Raw genomic sequence first — 22,656 nt, forward strand, 5'->3', positions numbered from 1 at the left:
GCTGAAAGTTTTGAATTTGCATTTTATGGCTTTTCACTGTTTTCAGTATAAGACCCAAAGAGTACAAGTGAGGAAGGCCAAAAAACAAAACAAAAAAAACAAAGCTAAACTAAACTAAACTAAACTAAACTATAAGAGAGATAGTAAAAACTAGGGGTGTCCAAATCAGCAGAAGATGTGCACAAGTGCAAAAAAAAGCTTCACAACATCAAACCAAGTGAAGAACACTCTAGAAGAGGTAGGTGCATCATTGTCAGTGTCTACAAGAGATGAGTGGAAATACAACCAATTTATAGCAAGGTGCAAATCACTAGATGAACTCAAGAACCAGATGGCCTGTGCAGTTCTGAAAAAACCTTTGTTCAAATAAAACCAAGATTAATTTGTACCAGAATGAAAGTATGGAGAAAAAACAAAAGTCATGATCTGAAGCAAATGCTGCAGAAAAGTCCTAGCAGAGCTCAAGGGAAGAAACAGCAATTGGTGATCCTTGGGTTTGAGACGTATAGAAACCAATCATTTAAAAAAAGTTATGCTAGATTGTACAATCATTTTTGAGCCTATAAAAATTACAGACGGATTATAGTCAACACTGGTTGCTATGTCCTTTGTCCATCATTATGTATGGCAGGTTTTATTAAAACAATAAACAGTCGCAACTACCTTTATGTGAATAGTTCAGACAGAGAAACTCAGCCATAAACCCATATTATTTACCTTCAGCATTAAGTGGAGTACATCACAAATGTACTTCTATTCATCCAGTTAAGTGTAATTCCTTTCATGCTGGGGCAAAGCCTGTACCAGTATTAAGAAAGTGATAAGGAACACTCTGGACTAAACTGACAGTGACACAGGCAGCCAAACATCCACACCTATGGCTCACTTAAAATCACCAACATGCATGTCTTTGGACTGCGGAAGGAAGCCAGAGTACACAGAGAAAATCCATGCAGGGACAGGAAGAACATGCAAACTCCATACAGAAAAGTTCCCAGGCAGGTTTGAAGCAGGAACTTTTGTGCTGTGAGGCAACAGTGCACTGCACCATCATGCACCCCATTACACAGAAAAATAAAAGGTGATTTATAAAAAGCTATTCAAAAGACAACTAAAAGTAGGTTTAAGGAACAGATTTAAAATAGGTCACTGACACTGTTTATCTGATTTTCTCAGACAACCTATTTTGTAACTTCAGGGCTGAAAACATGCATGTAGGAACTTCTTCATATTATAATATTTGAGCTGACTTAATAAGTAATGTGAACATTATCACACAGAAGCTTTTGGTGTTAAACATCAAACAAAAAGTGAAGACAGAAGACCTGCTCTGGCTTTCTGAGCCACAGCTGTCTCAGTGACACGTGCCTTTGTGTGGGATATGAACAACCTTCTATGTGATTTATTATTATTTCTTCTGAATCATATTTTAACTACTATATTGTTATGTGTATTTGTGGTTTTGTATCTTTTCTGCAAAGTGTGAAACACCTGCTGGACTGTTTAAAATGTCCTGGGCTTCAACAACATTTTCACGGCCAGAGCCGCCCGCAGGCAAAGGCGACATATGTGGCTGCATAGAGTCTCCTGACCACCAGGGGGCCCCAAAGCTCACCTAAATATTTCATGAATCTTTGTTTTGGGTCGCTTAGTTTTAAACTAAGCACATTCAAACTAATACATAATATGTATTATTTTGATACAGATGATTTACATTCATTTCAACCATCTTTGTATCACTTAAATAAAAAATACCCCCCCACCCCACCCCCATGGTGAAACATTATGTGGATCTCATCGTCAAGTTTCTTGTGTTTTTGCTATATCTATTTGATTTAATCTATTTTAAAATGGCTAAAGAGCAAGGAAAGACAGGGGGACATGCGCTGCCTGGAATTGTGACAGGTCGATGGCATCAATTTTTTGTTGTTAAGGTTTTGTTTAAGCCAGAGACTTTAAGGTTTTGTGTTGCACATTTTGCTGCACATGTACTGCAAGCCCGCAGTACATACAGTATTCACAGACAAACAACAGGCTGCAAAATAAAATAAAATAAAATTAAAAATTGTTGGTTGAAAAAGCTCTTCCAAACCTGGAACTAATGCCGAAAAATCCAGTGCATGGGACATTAAGGGTATTTTAAACGCAGTATAACCCCCCCAGGCCCAGCAAGTCAGCTCATGCCTAAAAAAAGAAGTGCAGTTGCCAAGAAAATGTAATCAAACTGTTTATCAGAGTTAGGACAACCAAGCCTCACAGCAGCTTGCATAATGTTAGCTTACAATGAGCTGTTGATGTTTAGCTGGTTCTTATCAGCTGTCTGGAGATGGGAGGGTCGTATATGTAATTTGCTGACAATAAATAACTGCAAAAATGTCAAGACTAGACATGTTTATGCACATTTTTTGAGTGTTAGAGCCCTTTATTAAGTTCAGGAGATGAAGCTTGAGGTGAACAGTAAAAGAATGGATGGAGATGAAGGAGAGCAGTGTTGGAGGAGGCAGATTATCATTGATTAAATCAACCGACTCTCTTTCACTTTGACTCTGAGAATTTCACTTTGACTCAGACAGGCCCAATACATAACTGATTAGCACACTGTCCACGCTGTCTTGTTTGATAATATACACGGTAACATGTCATCTATGGCAGACGGCTTTTGCAAGTAATTCTTAGCAGATTACTGATTAGTGGGCATAAAAAACAGCTTCTGCTAATCAATTGATGAACCACATCATAAATCATCAAAAATAGCATTGTTGCTGTTTCTAGGGGTGATTTACAATACATCTATGCTGTGTAGTACATTGGTAATGTGCTTATCGTTTAATAATAACTAATACAAAGCCCCCATCACGCGACTATTGTAGAGTAACTAATAGAGGGTTCAGAGCCATCTAATCCAGCCCTAACTATACTATTATTCAAGACCTTGTATGTGAGAAGAAAAATTTTAAATTCAATTTTCTGGAATTTTACACAGATCCCCTGTCAGTACTCTCGCAGCACCATTTCGGATCAACTGAAAGCTTGTCAGTGATCTTTTAGAACAATCTGATAATAATGACTTACAACAGGCCAGCGTAGAAATATTAAATGTATGGAGTAATGTTGCAGCTATTTGTGGGTTATTTTTATTTTTTGTATTACAATCTTGAGTTTATTTTTTGGTAAGGATAAGTTAGGATAAGTTTATAGTTTATTTTTCTTTTGGTAAATTTGAGTTCACATTTTGGGTTTATGGCTGAGCAGGTGTGCATTTAATCTATATAAGTCGATCAAGAGGGAGGAGTCAGCACGCATTGGGTCATATGGTTTTTACCAGGCGACAGAGAGGCTGCGGACTAAAGTATTTATGTCTGTAAGTTTGCTGCATTATGGAGAATAAACCGACCTATAATGCACTTTGTGAAATGGACTTTGTCTTATTTTTTATCTGTGTAAGATCCAGTCCTGAGATGCCTCAGTGGCCATTTGATTTGTTTTTTTGGTGTGGACATATAGCCACTAGAAGTAGTGTTTCAGCATCACTAGGATGTTTCCAATTTTAGAGATATTGCACAAATGCAAGAAAGCAGTCCTACATACTTGCTTAATATGTGCATTGAAGGATCAAAAATGATCCTGATCAAAAATGAATGAAGATTTCTCCTATTCCCCATTTTCCTAGCAAAACGAATGGCAACAATGAGATGAATAATGAAATCAGGTGTGGCTCAAGACTTTCACACAGTCTTGATGTGATGCCCTAAAAGAATTTGTTCTTGAGCAAATTAAGAAAATACTAGTCACCAAAACTAGTGAGGCTGACATAGTCACAGCCAGACTTGATGGAGATGACTGACAACAATTTGTGTCAAGTCTAATTATCAACTGTATGTTCCCCACAAGAAAACCAATTGGTGGCTTCTCCTGCAGAGTCAAACATGTTCTTTCCCACAGTACATCTTGAGCTAATAAAAGTCCTGGGCAGCAAATCTTGGCCAAACATGCCATCTACAAATTGCATTACTAACCTGGGTACCAAATTGCCCCTTCCTACCATGTTTTACAGAAAATCTGTAAAATTTACCAAAAATCTGTTAAATATAATTGGTTATGCTTTCCATAAGAACTGAGGCTTCTGTACCTAACTGATCCCCTTCAGTTCAACTGAATTTGAACTCAAGTCAACTCTCAACATGAGAGTTAAAGCATTCCTAAAGTTGGGGTTTTTCAACAATTGTGTTGAAAGACTTCGTGGGTTGGACTGTGCCATCAGTTCAGGACAACAGTGGTGACATCCATGTCGTTCTCAGATGGAGAGGGACTGTTAACTTTGTTTGAATCAACTCAAAAAATTTTGTCCTGTTGGAGATGTAGAGGTAGCTTCAGATGAGGTATGGTGAAAGATTTCAAGAGAGCTACCTAGCCATGCCAGAGGACCCGTTCTTTGCCCTCTTAGATATGTCACTGAACCCACTGAACTGTTTTCCTTCTCATCAGTATTACAGGCTGTTTTGTCATGCTTTCATTTCAAATACTTATTACAATGAGAATATGTACGGACAGAAAATGTAGTAATAAATGATTTACAGCCCAATTTGATTGAAAATTATTTGGATAAAAAAAATGTCATTTTGGGGTAAGGATATCTCCAGATTACACATATACATTCAGCCTTGTGGAACAAAATGCATTGATTTAGTATTTCATAAAATTGACACTTTGGTGATGCAGTGCTTTGTTCTCTACGTTTGAAACTTCTGGTCAGTTTGTTTTTCTGTGTGGATTTAAGGAAGTGGAGTTAACTAAAAAGCATGTTTTAAAAATCCCAATGTCATAAAAAATTAATAAAATTAATTAATGAAAAAAAATCCCATGTCTTAAACTCCCAAGGCTTGCTAAAAAGAACTGGTAATTTAAACTGGCTGTTGGTATGAATGTTTGTCTGTCTATGTGTGTTAGCTGTGCGACAGGCTGGCAACCTGTGATAACTGCAATAGGCTCCAGCCCCACTGTGACCCTGAATTGGAAAAGCAGAAGAAAAAGGATGGATTGTGGAAAACTGAATATGCTGGAATTTATTGGACACAAGAGTTTTTTTTTATTATTTTCACAAATTGTATATAATATACAATTAACTAATAATGAAAAAAGTAAACTACTGTTATTATTTAATGAAACACAAGGTGGAGCAGGTCATAGCACAATTGACAATATGCTATGACCTGCTTTAAAATATAACATTGCTTACATCCTTTTAAAGATGCAGCCTTAAACCAGGGCTGAAACCAGTGTTCTGTGAGATGTCTCATGAACATAATGTATAAAGCACATGCTCTGCGTCTCTGTGTTGTTCTGCCTCACTGAGCGCCAGGGTTGACGGCAGATCCTTGAATGATGTCTTTGATTCTCTGTGTATCCACCAACAATGATTCATTGTTAGGGTCAATCTTCAGAGCAGCTTGGTAATCTTGTAGCCCTGAAATCAAATTGTAGATGTATCAGCTGACACCTGCACACTTTTTTAGTCATCACTCTGTTTTTTTTTTTTTTTAATGCTCCACTCATGTAATTTACCCTTAAGCAAAGGCAGGATAAAGTTACTGTTGTGCAAGTTACAAGTCAAGTTCTGAGTTATGACTAACAAGTACCACCAAGTCAAGTCCTAAACAAGTCATTGAGTGGCACACATCAACTTACTGCCTTCTGAACAAACCTTCTGGATAGACCTGCAACTGGCAGAAAGCAGATCCTCGACGGACAAAGGCTCGAACTCTGGCAGCTGCATTGGCAGGGACTGGTGGAGTCAGCAGATCAAGTGCCTGCAGAGAAATGGGCGCAAAGGTTTACTTGACTATATGCTATAAATTCTACTGATTTTAATTTACAAGCCTAAATAAATAACAGTTACCACCTATTACTACTATCAACATGGTAGTGCTTATCTTATGAAATTGGACTGCAGTCAGTCTAAAGTTAATTAAGATATTTAGTGTGCACAGACATTTGTTCCTTCACAGTAAAAACCAACAAATATCTTCTAAGGTTTTGGTATTGGGTGCATGTAAAGAAAAAACTATAAAAAAAACCCTTTCCTGATAGAACCAACATCAACTAAGAGTACTGAAAAGTATTTAAAAATATAATACAACAGTCTATTTAAATACATCTCACTGACTTTTTACTTTTGAGTAAAATTTAAGTTTCACATTTTGCTGTTACTTCAGTAAAGTTACAATATTTTCACTTGAGTACTCTCTGTACCTCCACAGAAGATAGCTGAAAATATCACCCAAATAACTCTAAAACAAGTATTTTTCAACATTTTGTCTCACTGTCTTTAACTCTGCAGAAATAAACATAAACAGATTGGTTCTTATATAATACTTTTCTACTCTACACGAGAACTTGAGGCACTTTTACACAGCATGTCTTATTCACCCTTCCTACATCTAAGAGCTTTCTAAGATTCTGTCACAGTCTGTGGGTCTTGGATCAAGGATTGTTAAGTTTTTGGGATATTTTGGGTGTCGACCCACTTTGTATGGTTTAAGTTAGTTCTTTTCCTCCCTTCTTGTTTCCTCAGTCTTGTCAATATCAAGTTCACATGTGTAGGTATGCTAATGGTCACTTCCTGTTTTACTTTGGCAGCCCTTTGGCATTTATTCATCTAAGCCCTGGCTGTTGACAAATCTTATCAGTGCTTCGCTGGCACTTACTCAGCTAAAGGAAGACCTCCAGCATGAACTATTTGGGTTTTGCAATCCAGCTGAGGATTGTGTCCCTCCCTCGCTTTGGCTACCTGTTGCTGCCTCTGCATGACTCTGCTGACACTGGGCCATCTGAAACCTCACTCATTGTGCGCAAAGCTGACGATTCTCGGTATGAGCTGGCAACCTCTAAGATTGAACATTTTGCAAATACCGAATTTTGTGTTTTTGAAACGGCTAAAAGAGAATTTTCACGTTTTGATTCAGTGCCAGCCAAAAACGATATTATATGTTATGTTTTCAAGCCTGCTGAAAGAGACACTAATTGTGTGTTTAAGTCAGCTTATAATGATAACATTCCATATATTTTTGAGCAGAATAATCAAAATAATCCTTGTTTTCCTCTTGAGCCAGCAAATCATGTTAAAAATTTTGCATGAGGTTTTTTATTTTTATTGAATCAGCCTTTCCAGAGGCAATGGGTGTTGCTCAATCAGAGACTGATAATGTAACTGAGCTAACCTCCTCAGAGACTATTCATATTTCACTGCCTGCACCTTCTAAGACAATTCATGTTGCTTCAGCTGAGGTCTTCCCGAGCATCCAACTCCCAAGTCTGTTTCTCGGGCGGGGGTGGCTCAGGTCCAGCCTGCTTCCCATGCACCCGTGCCTGTTCCCACTGTAAGGGTGGCTGCAGTTCGACCTGTTCGAGCACCTGCTCCTCAGGTGAGGACAGCACAGTGTGCCCTGCCGAGCAGCCTCAGCAGCCCTGGTCACTGGAGGAGATGACTGAGTGTCCACCTGAATGTCCAGAGTCTCAGCTGGAGGGTCCAACTCTGCCTGAGTGCGGGCCAGGGAGTCCTGCTCTAACAGGGTTACATGATGGCTCTGGCTCTGGTGGAGCATCTTCAGCTTCGCCATTGACCTCCTGAATTGCTTCGTCTTCATCGCTGGCCTCCCCCTCAGCCCACTAAAGGCAGGTGGAACACAGTTTTAGGCTGCTGGGAGCTGGCCGTTAGGAGGTACTGTCATGGTTCCTGGGTCTTGGACCCAGGATTGTTGAGTTTTGGGGGGGGTTCATCCACTTTGTATGGTTTAAGTTAGTTTTTTTTCCCTGTTCTTATTCCCTCAGTCTTCACATGTGTAGTCTGTTAATGGTTTTACTTCCTGTTTTACTTTGACAGCCCTTTGCATTGCGTGCTTTGTTTAGTTTTGCTTCCCCTTGTCTCGTTAGTGTGTTTCAGCTCACCAGTTCTCCCCGGCTGTTTCCACTTTCCTCTCAGTACCTCTTGTGTATGTCATGTTGTGTGTTTCCTGTGCACTAAGTTTTTGTTCTTTCTAGGGCTTCAACCATTGAGTAGTTTAATAATCAAGTATTTTATTGATTGTTCCATCAATTAATTGAATAATTGGATAAGAAATACTTTTGTCTTATTAACAGTTAATCTGCACATTTTAACTTCTGTAGCTTAACTGTGTGAAACAAACAACGGTGGGTGGAGCAGCTACAAACTTCTCTTTTCTTCAGGTTGAGACTTGTTGATTAGGTGGTTGATGAAGGTCCTCCAGGGGGTGGGGTGTCCCGTCGTTACTGAACTATCTCTAGTGCTAATAGCGGCACCTGCTAGAAAATTGTGGTGACAGCGATCAGTTCCGGTAGAGAGAGCAGTAGAGGTGCGGGAAAACATGTCAGTGATGATCCGCTCTGTGTTAAAGGGTCGTTTTTTTCAAATGCGTTGCAGTGACGGAGAACTTTAATGCTGCTAATGTGCATGAAATGCTCCGCTTACACGGAGACACCTGAGTGCTGCAGGGTTTAAATGAAGCATCAAAGCAACAAATTTGGAGGAGTCGTTGCAGCCCTAGTTCTTTCATTTGTATTCCTGGTATTAGCCCAATTTACTTCCATACCATACCACCATACCATCTTTATTTATAAAGCACTTTAAAACAACCACAGCTGACACAAAGTGCTGTACATTAAAACACAAATAAATAACAATTTAATAACTCTTTCAGGTTAAAACCTGCAAAGGCAAGTCATTCCATAACTTAGGACCAACAACAGAGAAAGCCCTGTCCCCTCTGAGCTTCCTTCTTGATCTTGGTACCTCCAAGAGCAGCTGGTCTGCTAACCTGAGAGACCGGCAAGGTATGTAGGGGTGAAGAAGCTCAGAGAGGTAAGGCGGGGCAAGATTGTGCAAAGATTTAAAAACAAACATAAGAATCTTAAAATGAATCCTAAAATGTACAGGCAACCAGTGAAGTGAGGCCAGGACAGAGGTCATGTGCTCTCTCTTTTGAGTTCCCATCAAAAGTCGTGCAGCAGCATTTTGAACCAGCTGCAGACGTGAGAGTAGCGACTGACTGACTCCAAAATAAAGTGAATTACAGTAATCCAGTCGAGATAAAATAAAAGCATGGATCACTGTTTCAAAATGCTGCCTAGATAGAAATGCTTTTACTGATACCAATTGCTTCAAATGATAAAAACTGGACTTAACCACAGCTCTGATTTGGCTGTCCAATTTAAAATCACTGTCCACCTTAAAACCAAGATCAGTAATAATGGGTTTAAAATATACCTCCAAGGGTCCCAGGTCAACAGAGGAGGACTCACAGGAGCCACTGGGTCCAAACACCATTACCTCTGTTTTCTTTTCATTAAAATTTAAAAAGTCCTTTGTTGTTCTTTGTTTTGAAAAGACTCCAGCAACAAAGCTGTTAGAAGTCTGAATCCTGTTTCCCGAGTCCTGCATTGGGGTCCTAACCTTGCCTGCTGTGCAGTGGTGTCCTGACATATTCTCACACACAATTATAGCCGGGGCAATCTTCCAATTAGTAAATGACGTGCCTCCTGAGCTACAACCACCCCACTCACTCTATCTGATTTAAATAAGAAACTAATCAGCTGATTAGTAATTAAAATGATTGTTGCTATTGCTTTCAGTGGATTAAATTCACACACGTTAAAGACATGAAAAGCAGAGTGTCGGTTTAGCTCACTGAGTTAAGCAGTCTAACCATGAGCCAAAATGCTAATGGAGAGATCCTGGTTCAGGCCGAGGCCATTTACTGAGTTTCTTTCTCCTAGCTTTCCTGTCTTCTCTCCACGTTCTATCACAGTGGAGAGGCTTAAAAGCCCAAAAAATATTAAAGTAAAAAGACCTGCGAGGAGTCTTCAATGGCCTTGTGAAGATTTTTTAACTTCAGATGGCAGGCGGCTCTGTTTGAGTACAAAGCAGGCATCTTCCTGTTAAGCCTGATAGCCAGGGTGTAAGCATTCACTGCTCCCCGGTAGTCCCCAGCTGCAAAACATTTGCTAAAAAAAAGAAAACAGAGCTGTCGTCAAAGGAATTATACTTAACTAATAACTAAAATTAAGTGTGTAAAAACATTTTAGTTACCTGAAAAAAAAAACCTACTTCCTTCACAAACTGCTAAAATAAAACAAAGTTTTTTGAACTTGTATCCCAGTTCAAAAACTAAACCTAACACCAAACTAATAATAACTAAACTAAAAAAAAGGACGCCCATCCTTGAAACTAGATGAAACTTAACTAAAAACTGGAAACCAAAATTTTAAACAAAATAAAACTAATAAAAATAAAAGTATAATAACTGATTGATGGCAGACTTCACTCACTCTCCTTTGTCTTTTAACCAGTCAGGGTTCCTCTCCTCCTCTTTCAGGTCCTTTAGCTCTCCAACATCCACATTTACTGCTTCCCAGGCTTCAGCTTGTTTTCTCAGCCACTAGTTGATTTAAAAAAACAAACAAACAAAATGAAAAATGTGTATGTTCATATTGGGGGATTTTTCAGTGTGTGTAATTACTGTCAGTAACAGTAATGAATGTTATATGATTTACAAACAAAAGGCAGATTTACATTTACAAAACATTTGAACAAATGGAAAAAAAATTGTACAAACAAATGCAGCAAAGACTGGAATAATTAGCAGTATACACAGACACACACACAACATTAAAACCACCTGTCTAATGTTGTGCAGGTACTTTGGAAGCTACCAAAAAATAAGCAAACCCACTGGAGAAAGGACAAATGACCTATGGCAGTGTTCTGTGATGTCTGGCCCTAGGAGGTTTACAGATCCTCTGGGATCGGCTGTCATAGACTGGAGTCTATTCTGCAACCTGTTGATGAGCAGTTTTCAGTCAGTACTGTTACCATGTGTGGGTGTGGGTGATCTGTAACAGTGTTTATGTGGATAACATCTACATCAATGCCAGGACCCAAGGATACAGGAGAACATCACATTGTGATTACATGGTCAACCTACTGGTGGTTTTAAGGATGTGGCTGATCTTTCTAAAAAACAAAACAAATCAAAAAGCTCTACTCGCACTAAAACACATCTGTTGTTTCTTCGGTTCTCACCATCAGATCAAATAAAATGAAGTTGAAGTTGGATTAAACAACAATTTCTTTAGTTTCTTCCCAAAAAAAAACAAAACCTTTTCATTTTTTTTCCTTCTATTTCTGTGTGTTTGTGTGTGTATATGCATGTTTTCAGTGGATTAATGCTTTAGTGCCCAAGGGAGTCTACAGTCACCCAAAAGCCAAAATGAACACCCACATTCTGTATTATATAATGTATCTGAACATGCAAGAATTTATTGATATAAATCATGAAATCCTAACTCTCTGTCTAAAGCCATAGGCCTTGGTCTTCACAGCATTTGGGAACTCACCTCCTCTTCCTCTGGCAGCCTGGATTCTCTGAGGGCTGTTGGAAAAACTCGTGGGGTGAATGAGACTTGAATGTTTCTGCTGAGTCTTGGAGGAGGTAGTTCATCTTGGGTTTTCTTGCTCTTTGCACAACTGTTGCCTCTTTGATCTACACAGGGATATGTTCATTAATATCAACCTGTATTGCATCAAATCACCAGGAAACAACAATGTAGACTACAAGTCAAATTTAATCATACATTAATACAGTACTTTATACACTTCAAGCACATCATATATTATTATATCCAATTTCATAATCACCAATTAGCATACACTTCTTTGGGATAAGGCTAAAGTACCCAGAGTACTCCAGCTGGGGCTCAAACCAGGAACCTTCTTGTTGTGAGGCAACAGTTTTAACCATTCCACCATGCAACCCAACAGAAGTGGTATGGCTGCTTGGAGGTTAACTGTGTTGCCTCAGAGCAGGAGGGTCCTGGGCTGAAACCTGGTTAGGGCCCTTTTCTGCTCTCTATGTGCTTGCACCATGTTTCTCCTGTCATTGCCAAACATGCTAATGTGAGTCTCAGAATCTCAAAGGTTTGAAAAAAAAAGAAACTTACCCAGTTTGCCTTTTCCTTGGTCTGACGGCCCATGTTTTTGTCTCCGTGTCTCTGTTCTTAGTTGGTCTGATTTGACTTTCTGATTTTGCAGTTTTAGCTGGGCATCCCGCTCTACTTTTTCTGTTTGCCCGAAATGCCATGCTGCCAGCTCTGCTGTGATTTTCTCTTGTTCTGCATCCTTTATCTTCTGGATTCTGTCTCTTTCCTGTTTTTCAAGCTGACATCAAGGAAAATGCACAAATATAATATAAGCTTTCCAGTGGTACGTTTAAATACTTTGATGATTAATCAGAGTGAGGCATTACCTTCACCACTGTCTCCAGAGCATATTTGTTTTCTGCATGTATTTTCATTGCCTTTTGTATGGAGTCTGAAGAAAGCTTTTCATGGTATTTGAACAGAGCCCTCTGTCTGATCTCCTTCATTTTTTCTTTATTGTCTGAAACACATTATACAATTAATTTAATCAGGTTATTTCAGTAAGATTGAGACCTCTTTTCCAAGTTCAAATAAAATCTATTAGGGTTGTTTGGGTGACTGGGTGAATATATCAACAATTGCAGGCATTACATGTTATCACCACCTGTTTGGTGCCCTTCACAGGAATGCCTTTTAAATCCCACAAAAATTATAAACAGAAAATCACAAGTTGGACTATGGTGGCCCCTTGGAAACTTTTGAACATACTGGCCAACCCTAAAATCTCCATAGTTAGACTGAAGCACAGATTCTTCATTCTAACACAGCAGAACTAGGCCTGTTCAGTGCTACAAAAGAGACAGAAAAAAGAAAAACATATTCAAAAGTCTCCAGAGGCTGAGAAAGAATCCAGTCTATGGGCCATTAATAGTGGAGCGCATCAGTCATGTGCATGTTTGAGTTATTTGTTTGTAAGTCTATTTCACCACAGTGGCAGTTTTACCTAAACTTGATGGCAGGTTTTACCACTCAGTTTGTTTATTTACTTTCTTCCATGAAATACTGTTAAACTGACAACTGAATTTCAACTGATTGAGCTAACTGAATATTTTATTTTCTCTCTTGGAAAAAAAAGACACAGAAAACAATCCTGCTCTGGCAATGGCAATGGAAAAAGACTTGGATGGCCTCAAAGCGATTATGGCAAACTTTCAGGCAACTCAGGAGAGGAAAGAGGTGACACGCCTCTGCAACACTGTGTGGTGATTCGGGGCGGTGCCACTGAATTGGAAGACTGGGGTGGTAGTCCCCGTGTTTAAGAATGGGGACCGGAGGGTGTGCACAAACTCATTCATCAGGTGGTGGCCCCCAGCTCGCACTGGAGCAGTTTACAGCTGGCATCAGGATTAGCGTCTCTGAGGCCATGGTCCTCAGCTGGAAAAGGGAGGAGTGCCCAATCAGGGACAAATTGCTGCCCCTGGTGGAGGAGCTTAATTATCCCAGGGCCTGCACCAGTCCATTGTGGTGAAGAGTGAGCTGAGTGTCAATCTACGTCCCTACCCTGGTCATGAACTTTTTTAAAATCAGATATTGCATCCGTAAATGATGTGGAGTTTTCTTTTCATATTGTGAAACACCCTGCAGTTGAATTTAAGCTGATGCAATGCTTAGATTCATTCACTGAATTCCACCTTTATACTATCTGTATACTTTCTCTTATAAAGAAAGTATAAACACTCAGTGTAGCCAATATAGCTTGTAAAACATCGGCTTACATCTTGGTGAATTCAGTTGTGTAAAGCCACAAATCAGCTTTTACTTTATTTTTAACACAAGTATTCTTCTACTTAAGTAAAAAAAAGTCTGTACTTTTACCACCTCTGGTTCCAATTAAACATTGCATTTAGTTTAGAAAAATGAGAGGGGCCATAAAATACCAAAAAGCAAAATATATTAACAGGAAACTACCTTCATGTTCTCAATGCATGCATGAATATGAAGTCCCAGTTTTGATGGTAGCTGTGTCAAGTTGCACGGAGCATTAGTAGAAGAGGAGGGCAGGAAGTCAGACAAGGAATGAACTCCTAAAAAACTCAGGATGTGTTTGACTGAAAGCCGTTTGTAGAGCACAACAAAACTGACCCAGGGTAACGCTCTCCCTTTAAAAGTCTAAAGATAAAGAAATGACAGCCAAATGAATGAGCTGCAATGATTAATCCAGTGATTCCAACACATAAACTTCACCAGGTATATTTGGCAACTAATTTTAGCATTTGCTATTTTATTTTTTATCAGTCTGTGGGAGGAATGGTGGAGTGCACTCCAAGACAGGAGATGCTTACAAGAGTATGTATCTCATCACACAGTGTTTCTGCATTTTAGCTTAATTTTTGTAAAATAAATAACACAGTGTACTATGGTACGGTTGGTCATCTAAGCTTGTATTTAAATACATTTATAAGCTTGTAAATACCAGATGAAGCCCATGGGGAGACACTGTTCACAGGTGAACATCCAGCTCACCATATCAAAGATTTCAGGACCAAACCTGCATCGTCTCACAGTAACATGTGCAAATCTAGCCTTTTGTCAGTCATTTTTTCAGTGTTACATTATCATGGATGCAGAAGAAATTGGAGGCTTGTTGTTTAGTGAAATGACCACAAGTGGAAGCTCTTACCCATAGGTATCATCAGATGCTCCCACACTTTGTTGGTCCTTTTTGGCAAAGTGATGACAACACAGTCATTTCCAATCCTTGCCGCACTTCTATCATCATCAACAGGTTCAAAAAAGAAGGCTTCAAACAGATAGGGAGGGAAATGCACCTGTGCAGGAAAACAAAATGTAAATACATATTATCCTATAAGAACTGTTAGTATAAGAAATGAAAGACCATTTTGGGGTTCTGGTTTCAGGCTCAGGGGCTCATGTGCAGGGGTCAGAAGGAGGAGAGGGGCCAGAGCAGGGAGGGAGTTGAGCGCCCTGACAGCCTGGTGTATGAAGCTATCCCTCAGTCTGCTCATCCTGGCCTGGAGACTGCAGTCTCCTCCCTGATGGCAGCAGGATGAAGAGGGTGTGTGATGGGAAATCATTTCCTTGTTACTAAAACTGATTCTAAAGTATAGTTTCACTAACTCATAATACAAGACATTCTGGAGGGTATAACAGACGTGTCGTGGCAGTTGTTTGACTTGAAACAACTTTAATCTGCACATATCGACTTTTTTCTCAAAATTTTGAATTTATTCTCAAAATGCACAATTGATTTTTTTTCTCAATGTGGCCCTAATACTCCTTTGTACTAGCACCAGTGTGGCCAGCTGATAAAGTAAGCACTACAGCCCTGAATGACATGGTCATTATGGTTCATAAAAGACTCCAGCCATTTTGTTTGGTGGTTTGTCCACATCTTATGATTATAAAACATATATATATGTAAATTATACATGCAATAATATAGGTGTACACAACACTATTTTTCCAAGAAACATTTGAAAAAGAAGAAAGTAAAAGATTAAATAGCATTTTTCATGCTTTGCTTCGAGTATTTGCAGATCTGTCAGGTTTCCGATATGTGCCCCCCCCCAATAGTAAACTCCTTCCTACGCCCTTGGTCAGGACCAGGAGCTTTGCGGGCATTTATCCTGCTGAATGTTCTTTTCACGCTGTCTGGAGACATCCTCAACACCTGGTTTCCAGGACGGGATGGGAACTTCTGAGCAGGCATATTGTTGTTCGCCTCAGACCAAATGAAAAACTGGTTCAGCTCGTTCAGCAGAGAGGTGGAGCTGTTGCAAGTCTACGGTGGGGGCTTGTAGTCAGCCATTGCCCGTATCCCCTGCAACATGCTCTATGATTCTTCGCTGTCACTGAAGCGATGGGCTATCCTCCCGGAGTACTGCCTCTTAGCCTTCCTGATGCTGCGGGACAGGTTGGCCCTAGCTGCCCTCAGGCCTGCCGGGTCTCCTGCTCTAAAGGTATTGTCAGCCATGGCTTCAGGTTGGCCCTGACAATGATAGGTTCCAAGGTGGGGAAGGGCGAAAGCCTTGTAAGTTTCTATCTAGGTGGTGTATACATGGTCCAGTGTGTTGTTGCCCCGAGCTGGAAAGTCTATGTGTTGAAAGTCTATGTGTTTTAACCATGCAGTCCTGGGGTCTGCATGGTTAAAATCCCCAGCCAGAGTGAAGAAAGCATCTGGATGGGCTGTCTGCTGCTCACTGATGTGCTGCTACAGTTCAGTGCCTCACTCCTGTGGTTGTTATTTGAGTTGGGAGGGATATAGACAGCAACGACCATGATAGCTGTAAATTCATTCAGAATGGCCGCCACTTGATGACTAAAAGCTCCACTACTAGCGAGCAGTGTTTGCAGACCACAGCAGCGTGGCAACACCAGGCATCACTGATGTAAACACAGAGTCCCCCACTGTGGGCCTTACCACCTTCGATGAGAGCGCTGTCTGCTTGGTAGCATGCTAGCTGCTCAAGCTGAATAGCATGGTCTGGAAGGTGGTTGTTAAGCCATGTCTCCATAAACACAAGCCAACATAATAAACTAATTGAGCCTATCATAGATATATGATTGGCTATGTTTGTGTATATATATATATATATATATATATATATATATATATATATATATATATTAGGGGTGGCACTTGTGTATATATATATATATATATATATATATATATATATATATATATATATATATATATATATATATATATATATATATATATATTTACATGAGTAAATAAGTTGAATTAGTACTTTTGCCAGAGTATTTTTAATACAACTATCTGTGCTTCTACTTAAGTTCTTTTGCCACCTCTGGCCACTACAAATCAAATAGAAACCCAGCATGATTTATTTTTGTTTGTTTGTTTGTTTTGTGTGTTTTGTGTTCATTTATGTTATTTATTTTTGGGCCGTATATAACAAACTGGTCTTTTCCGTGGTAGAGACCTAACCAAAAATAATCAGCCAACAAGGAGAAGCCCTACCATATGAACAGAAGCGTAAGTAAATTTAAACGGCGTTGAAGCTACTTGCAGCTCACAGACTTGATCAAACTGCGGGACATAGTTTAAAGACTTTGCAGTCCTGCGCGAAGCGGAACATCCGATCCGCCTGAGACTAGGCTGTTGACGTACACAAATAGTAAAAAGGCCAACGGTGCTGTTTCACAACTTTACCTTCAGGTACTCGTCTGTAGAAATGACGTCTACTTTCCCAGCTTTCGTTCCTTTGAGAGGCACACTAATGTAAAGCGTTGAGTCCGTCTGGGTCCAGGAGTAGTCCAGTACAAGAAGAGGCATTTTTGGCGCAGCTGACCTCACTGTCGGATTCAATCACCTGTTTGTAGAGGAGCCAGTAACTTCGGCGTGGGTTGTCAATGTATTTTGGTTCATAAACTCCGGCGACGTCAATTCCTGCTGCATAGCGTCATGTTGCTATGGTGACCATAAACAGAATGCTGCCTTTCGGTATGTCGGAAAAATGAAAACTGAAGGTTCTGATAGAAATATAGGAAGACTACAGATCCGGGAAGAGGAATCCAGATCACATTAAAATTGAGTTCCGGTGGACAAATAGTTTTTGCAGGTAAGTCAATTGAAATGGTCTGCATTTAAATAGTGATTAGAATATATCAAAAAGGTGAAAATATCATGTTTGTGATGTGGAAAAACCACACATTCTCAACAGTCTGGCACCTCCTCGTGCTGGTCACCAGCTTCATCACACACTGCTGTGGGATAGCATCCCATTCTTCAACCAGCAATCCTCCAAGCCAATAAACAACACCAAAGTCCAAGACCCAATAACAGAAAAAGAGAGTGAAGAGTTTGCAGTCTCTGAAGACCATAATGCACTGTTTCTTTTCATTTACCTTATTTACTTTGTTTATACTCCACTCTGCATTTAATCATTGATTGTTATTAATCTCTGGCTGTCTTCCACAGCATGTCATTTTTTCTCTCAGCCCAACCGGTTGCAGCAGATGACCCCCCCTCCCTGAGCCTGGTTCTGCCGAAAGTTTCTTCCTGTTAAAAGAGAGTTTTTCCTTCCCACTGTCGCCAGGTGCTGCTCATAGGGGGTCGTTTTGACTTTTGGGTTTTCTCTGTATTATTGTAGGGTCTTTACCCACAATACAAAGCGCCTTGAGGTGACTGTTTGTTGTGAATTGGCGCTATATAAATGAACTTGAATTGAATTGAATTAATCCCGATAGTTAGAGCACACCCTCTGGTCCCCCTTATTAAAGATGGGGACCACCACCCCAGTCTGCCAATCCAGTAGCACCACCCCACATCTCCATGCGACATTGCAGAGGTGTGTCAACCAAGACAGCCCTGCAACATCCAGAGCCTTCGGGAATCTCATCCACCCCAGGGCCTTGCCACCAAGGAGTTGTTTAACCACCTCAGTGACCTCACACCCAGTGATTGGTGAGTCATCCCTCTCATCACCAGACTGCTTGTCAGCGGGATTAAGGAGGGCCTTGAAGTATTCCTTCCACTGCCCGAATAGTTGAAGCACCCCATCCGCACTACAGTGGCTTGCAAAAGTATTCATACCCCTTGAACTTTTCCATATTTTGTCACATTACAACCACAAACATAAATATATTTCACTGGAATTTAATGTGAAAGACCAACACACAGTGGTTACAATTGTAAAGTGAAAAGAAAATTATACATGATTCAAAACATTTTTTACAAATAAAAAACTGAAAAGTGTGATGTGCAAATTATTCAGCCCCCTTTTCTCTGAGTGCAACCAATTGCATTCAGAAGTTGCCTGATGTCTGCTAATGACTAAAAAGAGTCCACCTGTGTGTAATCTAATCTCAGTACAAATACAGCATCATGAAGTCCAAAGAACACACCAGACAGGTCAGGAATAAGGTTGTGAAGAAGTTTAAAGCAGGCTTAGGTTATAAAAAGATTTCCCAAGCTTTGAACATCTCATGGAGCACTGTTCAAACCATTATCCGGAAATGGAAAGAGTATGGCACAACTGTAAACCTACCAAGACAAGGCCGTCCACCTAAACTCACAGGCCAAACAAGGAGAGCACTGATCAGAGATGCAGCCAAGAGGCCCATGGTGACTCTGGACCAAATGCAGAGATCCACAGCTCAGGTGGGGGAATCTGTCCACAGGACAACTATTAGTCGTGCCCTGCACAGATGTGGTCTTTGTGGAAGAGTGGAAGAAGAAAGCCATTGTTAAAAGAAAACCATAAAAAGTCCCGTTTGCAGTTTGCCAGAAGCCATGTTGGGGACACAGCAAACATGTGGAACAAGGTGCTTTGGTCACATGAGACCAAAATTGAACTTTTTGACCAAAATGCAAAACGCTATGTGTGGCGGAGAATTAACACTGCACATCACTCTGAACACACCATCCCCACTGTCAAATATGGTGGTGGCAGCATCACGCTCTGGGGCTGCTTCTCTTCAGCAGGGACAGGGAAGTTGGTCAGAGTTGATGGGAAGATGGATGGAGCCAAATACAGGGCACTCTTGGAAGAAAACCTGCTGGAGTCCTAAACTGCTGGAGTCCTAAACCCAATCCAGAATTTGTGGCAAGATCTGAAAACTGCTGTTCACAAACGCTCTCCATCTAATCTGACTGAGCTTGAGCTGTTTTGCAAAGAAGAATGTGCAAAGATTTTCAGTCACTAGATGTGCAAAGCTGGTGGAGACATACCCTAAAAGACTTGCAGCTGTAACTGCAGCAAAAGGTGGTTCCACAAAGTATTGAGTCAGGGGGGCTGAATACTTTTTTTTTTTTGAATACTTTTTATGATTAGTTAGTTGAACTGAAAGCATGTAATCTGAACTCAGTTAATCAAGTTCAGATTACATGCTTTCATTTCAACTAACTAATCATTTTAGTCCAAATTACTTAACTTTTTATATAAAGTCAACAAACAGCATGTTGGATCAACTCATTTATTTAAGTGTAGTTCACTTGAAGCTTACATATTCAAGACGTTTACTTGACTAAGGCAAGTTGAGTCAACAAATTATTTTTTACAGTGCATTTTGGGGTTCTTTACATTTAGACTTTCTCCAACTGATCTTTCTGAGTTTACCTCAAAAGTTATTTCCTCCAAACAATCAATGTGTCTATTAGACCCCATTCCCAAAAGACTGCACAAAGAAGTCCTACAATTAATTAATGCTTGCAGGCCTCCTGAGCAGGCCATTGATAATATCCATATGACATTATATCACAGGCCGAATATAATTATATTGCTTGCCGGACCTGGCCGGATGTGATCTAATCTGTCAGTGCTGGCTAAAATTCTTGAACCTCTTTTTATTGATTTGTTGAAAGCATTTGACACTGTTGACCATGATATTTTAAAAATTTGACTCCTTCATTCAGGTTTCTGGAAGAATTCAGTCACTTGGTTCACAGGTTACAGTATCTCAGTAATAGGACACAGTGCATTGAAAATTATAACCTGTGCTCTGAATTTGTTACTATCCACAAGGGGTGCCCCAGGGATATGTAGTAGCCCCTCTTTTATTCAATATTTATGTCAGTGACTTGGGTCTAAATGTGTCAGGTGCAAATTTGCATTTTTATGCTGATGACACAGTTATTTACTGTTATGGATCAACTCTTACTAATCCCTGCAGCAAGGTTTGTTACTGTCCAGTATTCATTTATTAACTTGAAACTTGTTCTCAGTGCAGACAAAACTAAATTAATACTGTTTTCAAATTCTAGGAAGAAGTTAGAAATGAACTTGAGGGAAATGAAATAGAGTTGGTGCACACTTATAAATATTTGGGTGACTTGACTGATGATTCCCTCACTTTCAAGCCACACATGGAAAACCTTGTGAAGAAGCTCATGCTTAAGTTGGGTTTTAATTTTCAGAATAAGCTGTGTTTTTCTTTCAGCGCAAAAAAGCTTGTTGCAACTTTTTTGCCTGTATTGGATTATGGAGATTTGTTGTATATGAATGCTTCTGCTCAACGTCTTTGGATGGTTAATACCGTTTACCTTGCTTCTTTGAGGTTTATTACTAACTGCAAAGTGTTGATGCACCACTGTGAAGGCCTGCTTTGGCCACCCGACAGATCTGTCACTATATATTTTTTATCTATAAGGCAATACTAATACCTACTTACATTTGTGATTTAATTGCATTGAGTGATAATCTATACTCATTCTGTTCTCACAACCAGTTGCTGCTTTCTTTTCCATTTGCCCATATACTGAACTGGGTAAAAAGGCTTTTGTTCATTCTGCTCCCTCCACATGTTGAAGGAAGAAGAACATGTTGCAGAAAGACTGGAAGCTGACTGAGTTAATTTCATTAAGTACTTTTAAATCCAAACGAGTTCTTGAGGCCAACTCCATAACGTGCACTTGTTTTACTTGATTTCTTTGTAAAATGTAGTCATTTTGTGTTTTGCTTGTATTTTGACAATGTAATTTTGTAAAGATGTTTTCGATTTGTATTTGTTGCTGCCTATTTTGGCCAGGACTCCCCTGGAAAAAAAGGTTAATGTCAAAGGGACTTTCCTGGTTAAATAAAGGTTAAATAAAAAAAAATAAAAATAATAACTGTCTTAAAAGCTCTCGGAAAAAAGCCTTCAGCTGATCCAAAATGGTGCGGCAGGAGTGCTGACAGGGACTAGAATGACAGAGCATATTTCTCCCATATTGGCTTCTCTTTATTGGCTCCCTATTAAATCCAAAATTGAATTTAAAATTATTCTTCTTACATATAAGGCCTTGAATATGGCCCCATCTTATCTTAAAGACCTCATAGTACTGTATAACCCCGATAGAGCACTTCGCCCTCAGTCTATTGGCTTACCTGTGGTTCCTAGGATACTTAAGAGTAGAATGGGAGGCAGAGCCTTCAGCTTTCAGGCCCCTCTTCTGTGGAACCAGCTCCCAGCTTGGATTCAGGAGACAGACACCCTCTCTATTTTTAAGATAATTTTTATGATAAAGCTTATAGTTAGGACTGGATCAGGTGATCCTGAACCATACCACAGTTACACTGCAATTGGGAGTGTCAGGTAAACAGGTTTTTTGTGAAGGAAGAGACCTGAAACACTTTAATTAAAAAAGTAAAACATTTAACCAAAACATTTTTATACAGCCTGTTATCTAAGCATAAACTATGAGTTGAGTGAGTTGACCTTCGTCATTCAGTCGTGTTCCAGCTAGTTTTTCATTACTCAGATTCCTCTCAGTCATAGGCACATCTTCTTCCTGATGTTCTAATTTAATGAATACAGAGAAAGCTTGTCCAGATTAATGACAAAACATGGTGATGTTGGCGATGTTCTAATTGGACATTCGGTGGCCAGTCCTCAAGATAAGATGCTCTGAAAGAAAGAAGTTAGTCTAGAACGTTCTGATCTGTTGCTCTCTGTCTAATGTTTTATTTAATTGTTTATTGTTTGGTTGATCCACTGTTTATTAATTAATTTACTGGAGTTTTACCTTTAAACAATTGTCGTTTATTCACTGAGTAAAAAAATAATCCCTAACAGGGGCCTCCCATGATGCACAAGTATGAGTATTTTCTTTTCATTCACCTCTTTTCACTCTTTTTATACACCACTCTGTATTTAACCATTAGTTATTGTTAATATCTGGCTCCACAGTGTGTCCTTTGTGTTGTCTCCCTCACCTTACCCAACCAGTCCCTCCCTGAGTCTGGTTTTGCCGGAGGT

At 39.7% G+C, this 22,656-nt stretch overlaps 1 protein-coding gene across 1 annotated transcript; it reads right to left on the minus strand.

Moving 5' to 3' along the window:
- Window positions 1-5,139: 5,139 nt before the first annotated feature.
- On the minus strand, window positions 5,140-17,380 carry dnaaf4 (dynein axonemal assembly factor 4). The gene is made up of 9 exons (XM_030732295.1): window positions 17,132-17,380; window positions 14,612-14,759; window positions 12,318-12,451; window positions 12,013-12,229; window positions 11,410-11,555; window positions 10,342-10,451; window positions 9,864-10,017; window positions 5,702-5,807; window positions 5,140-5,464 (listed from the first exon to the last, which is right to left on the minus strand). The coding sequence occupies exons 1-9, from the start codon at window positions 17,252-17,254 to the stop codon at window positions 5,346-5,348; spliced, it is 1,257 nt and encodes a 418-aa protein (XP_030588155.1). The 5' UTR covers window positions 17,255-17,380; the 3' UTR covers window positions 5,140-5,345.
- Between the last annotated feature and the right edge of the window lie 5,276 nt (window positions 17,381-22,656).

This window comes from Archocentrus centrarchus, chromosome 6 (genome assembly GCF_007364275.1).
Source record: "Archocentrus centrarchus isolate MPI-CPG fArcCen1 chromosome 6, fArcCen1, whole genome shotgun sequence".
NCBI classification, from domain to species: domain Eukaryota; kingdom Metazoa; phylum Chordata; class Actinopteri; order Cichliformes; family Cichlidae; genus Archocentrus; species Archocentrus centrarchus.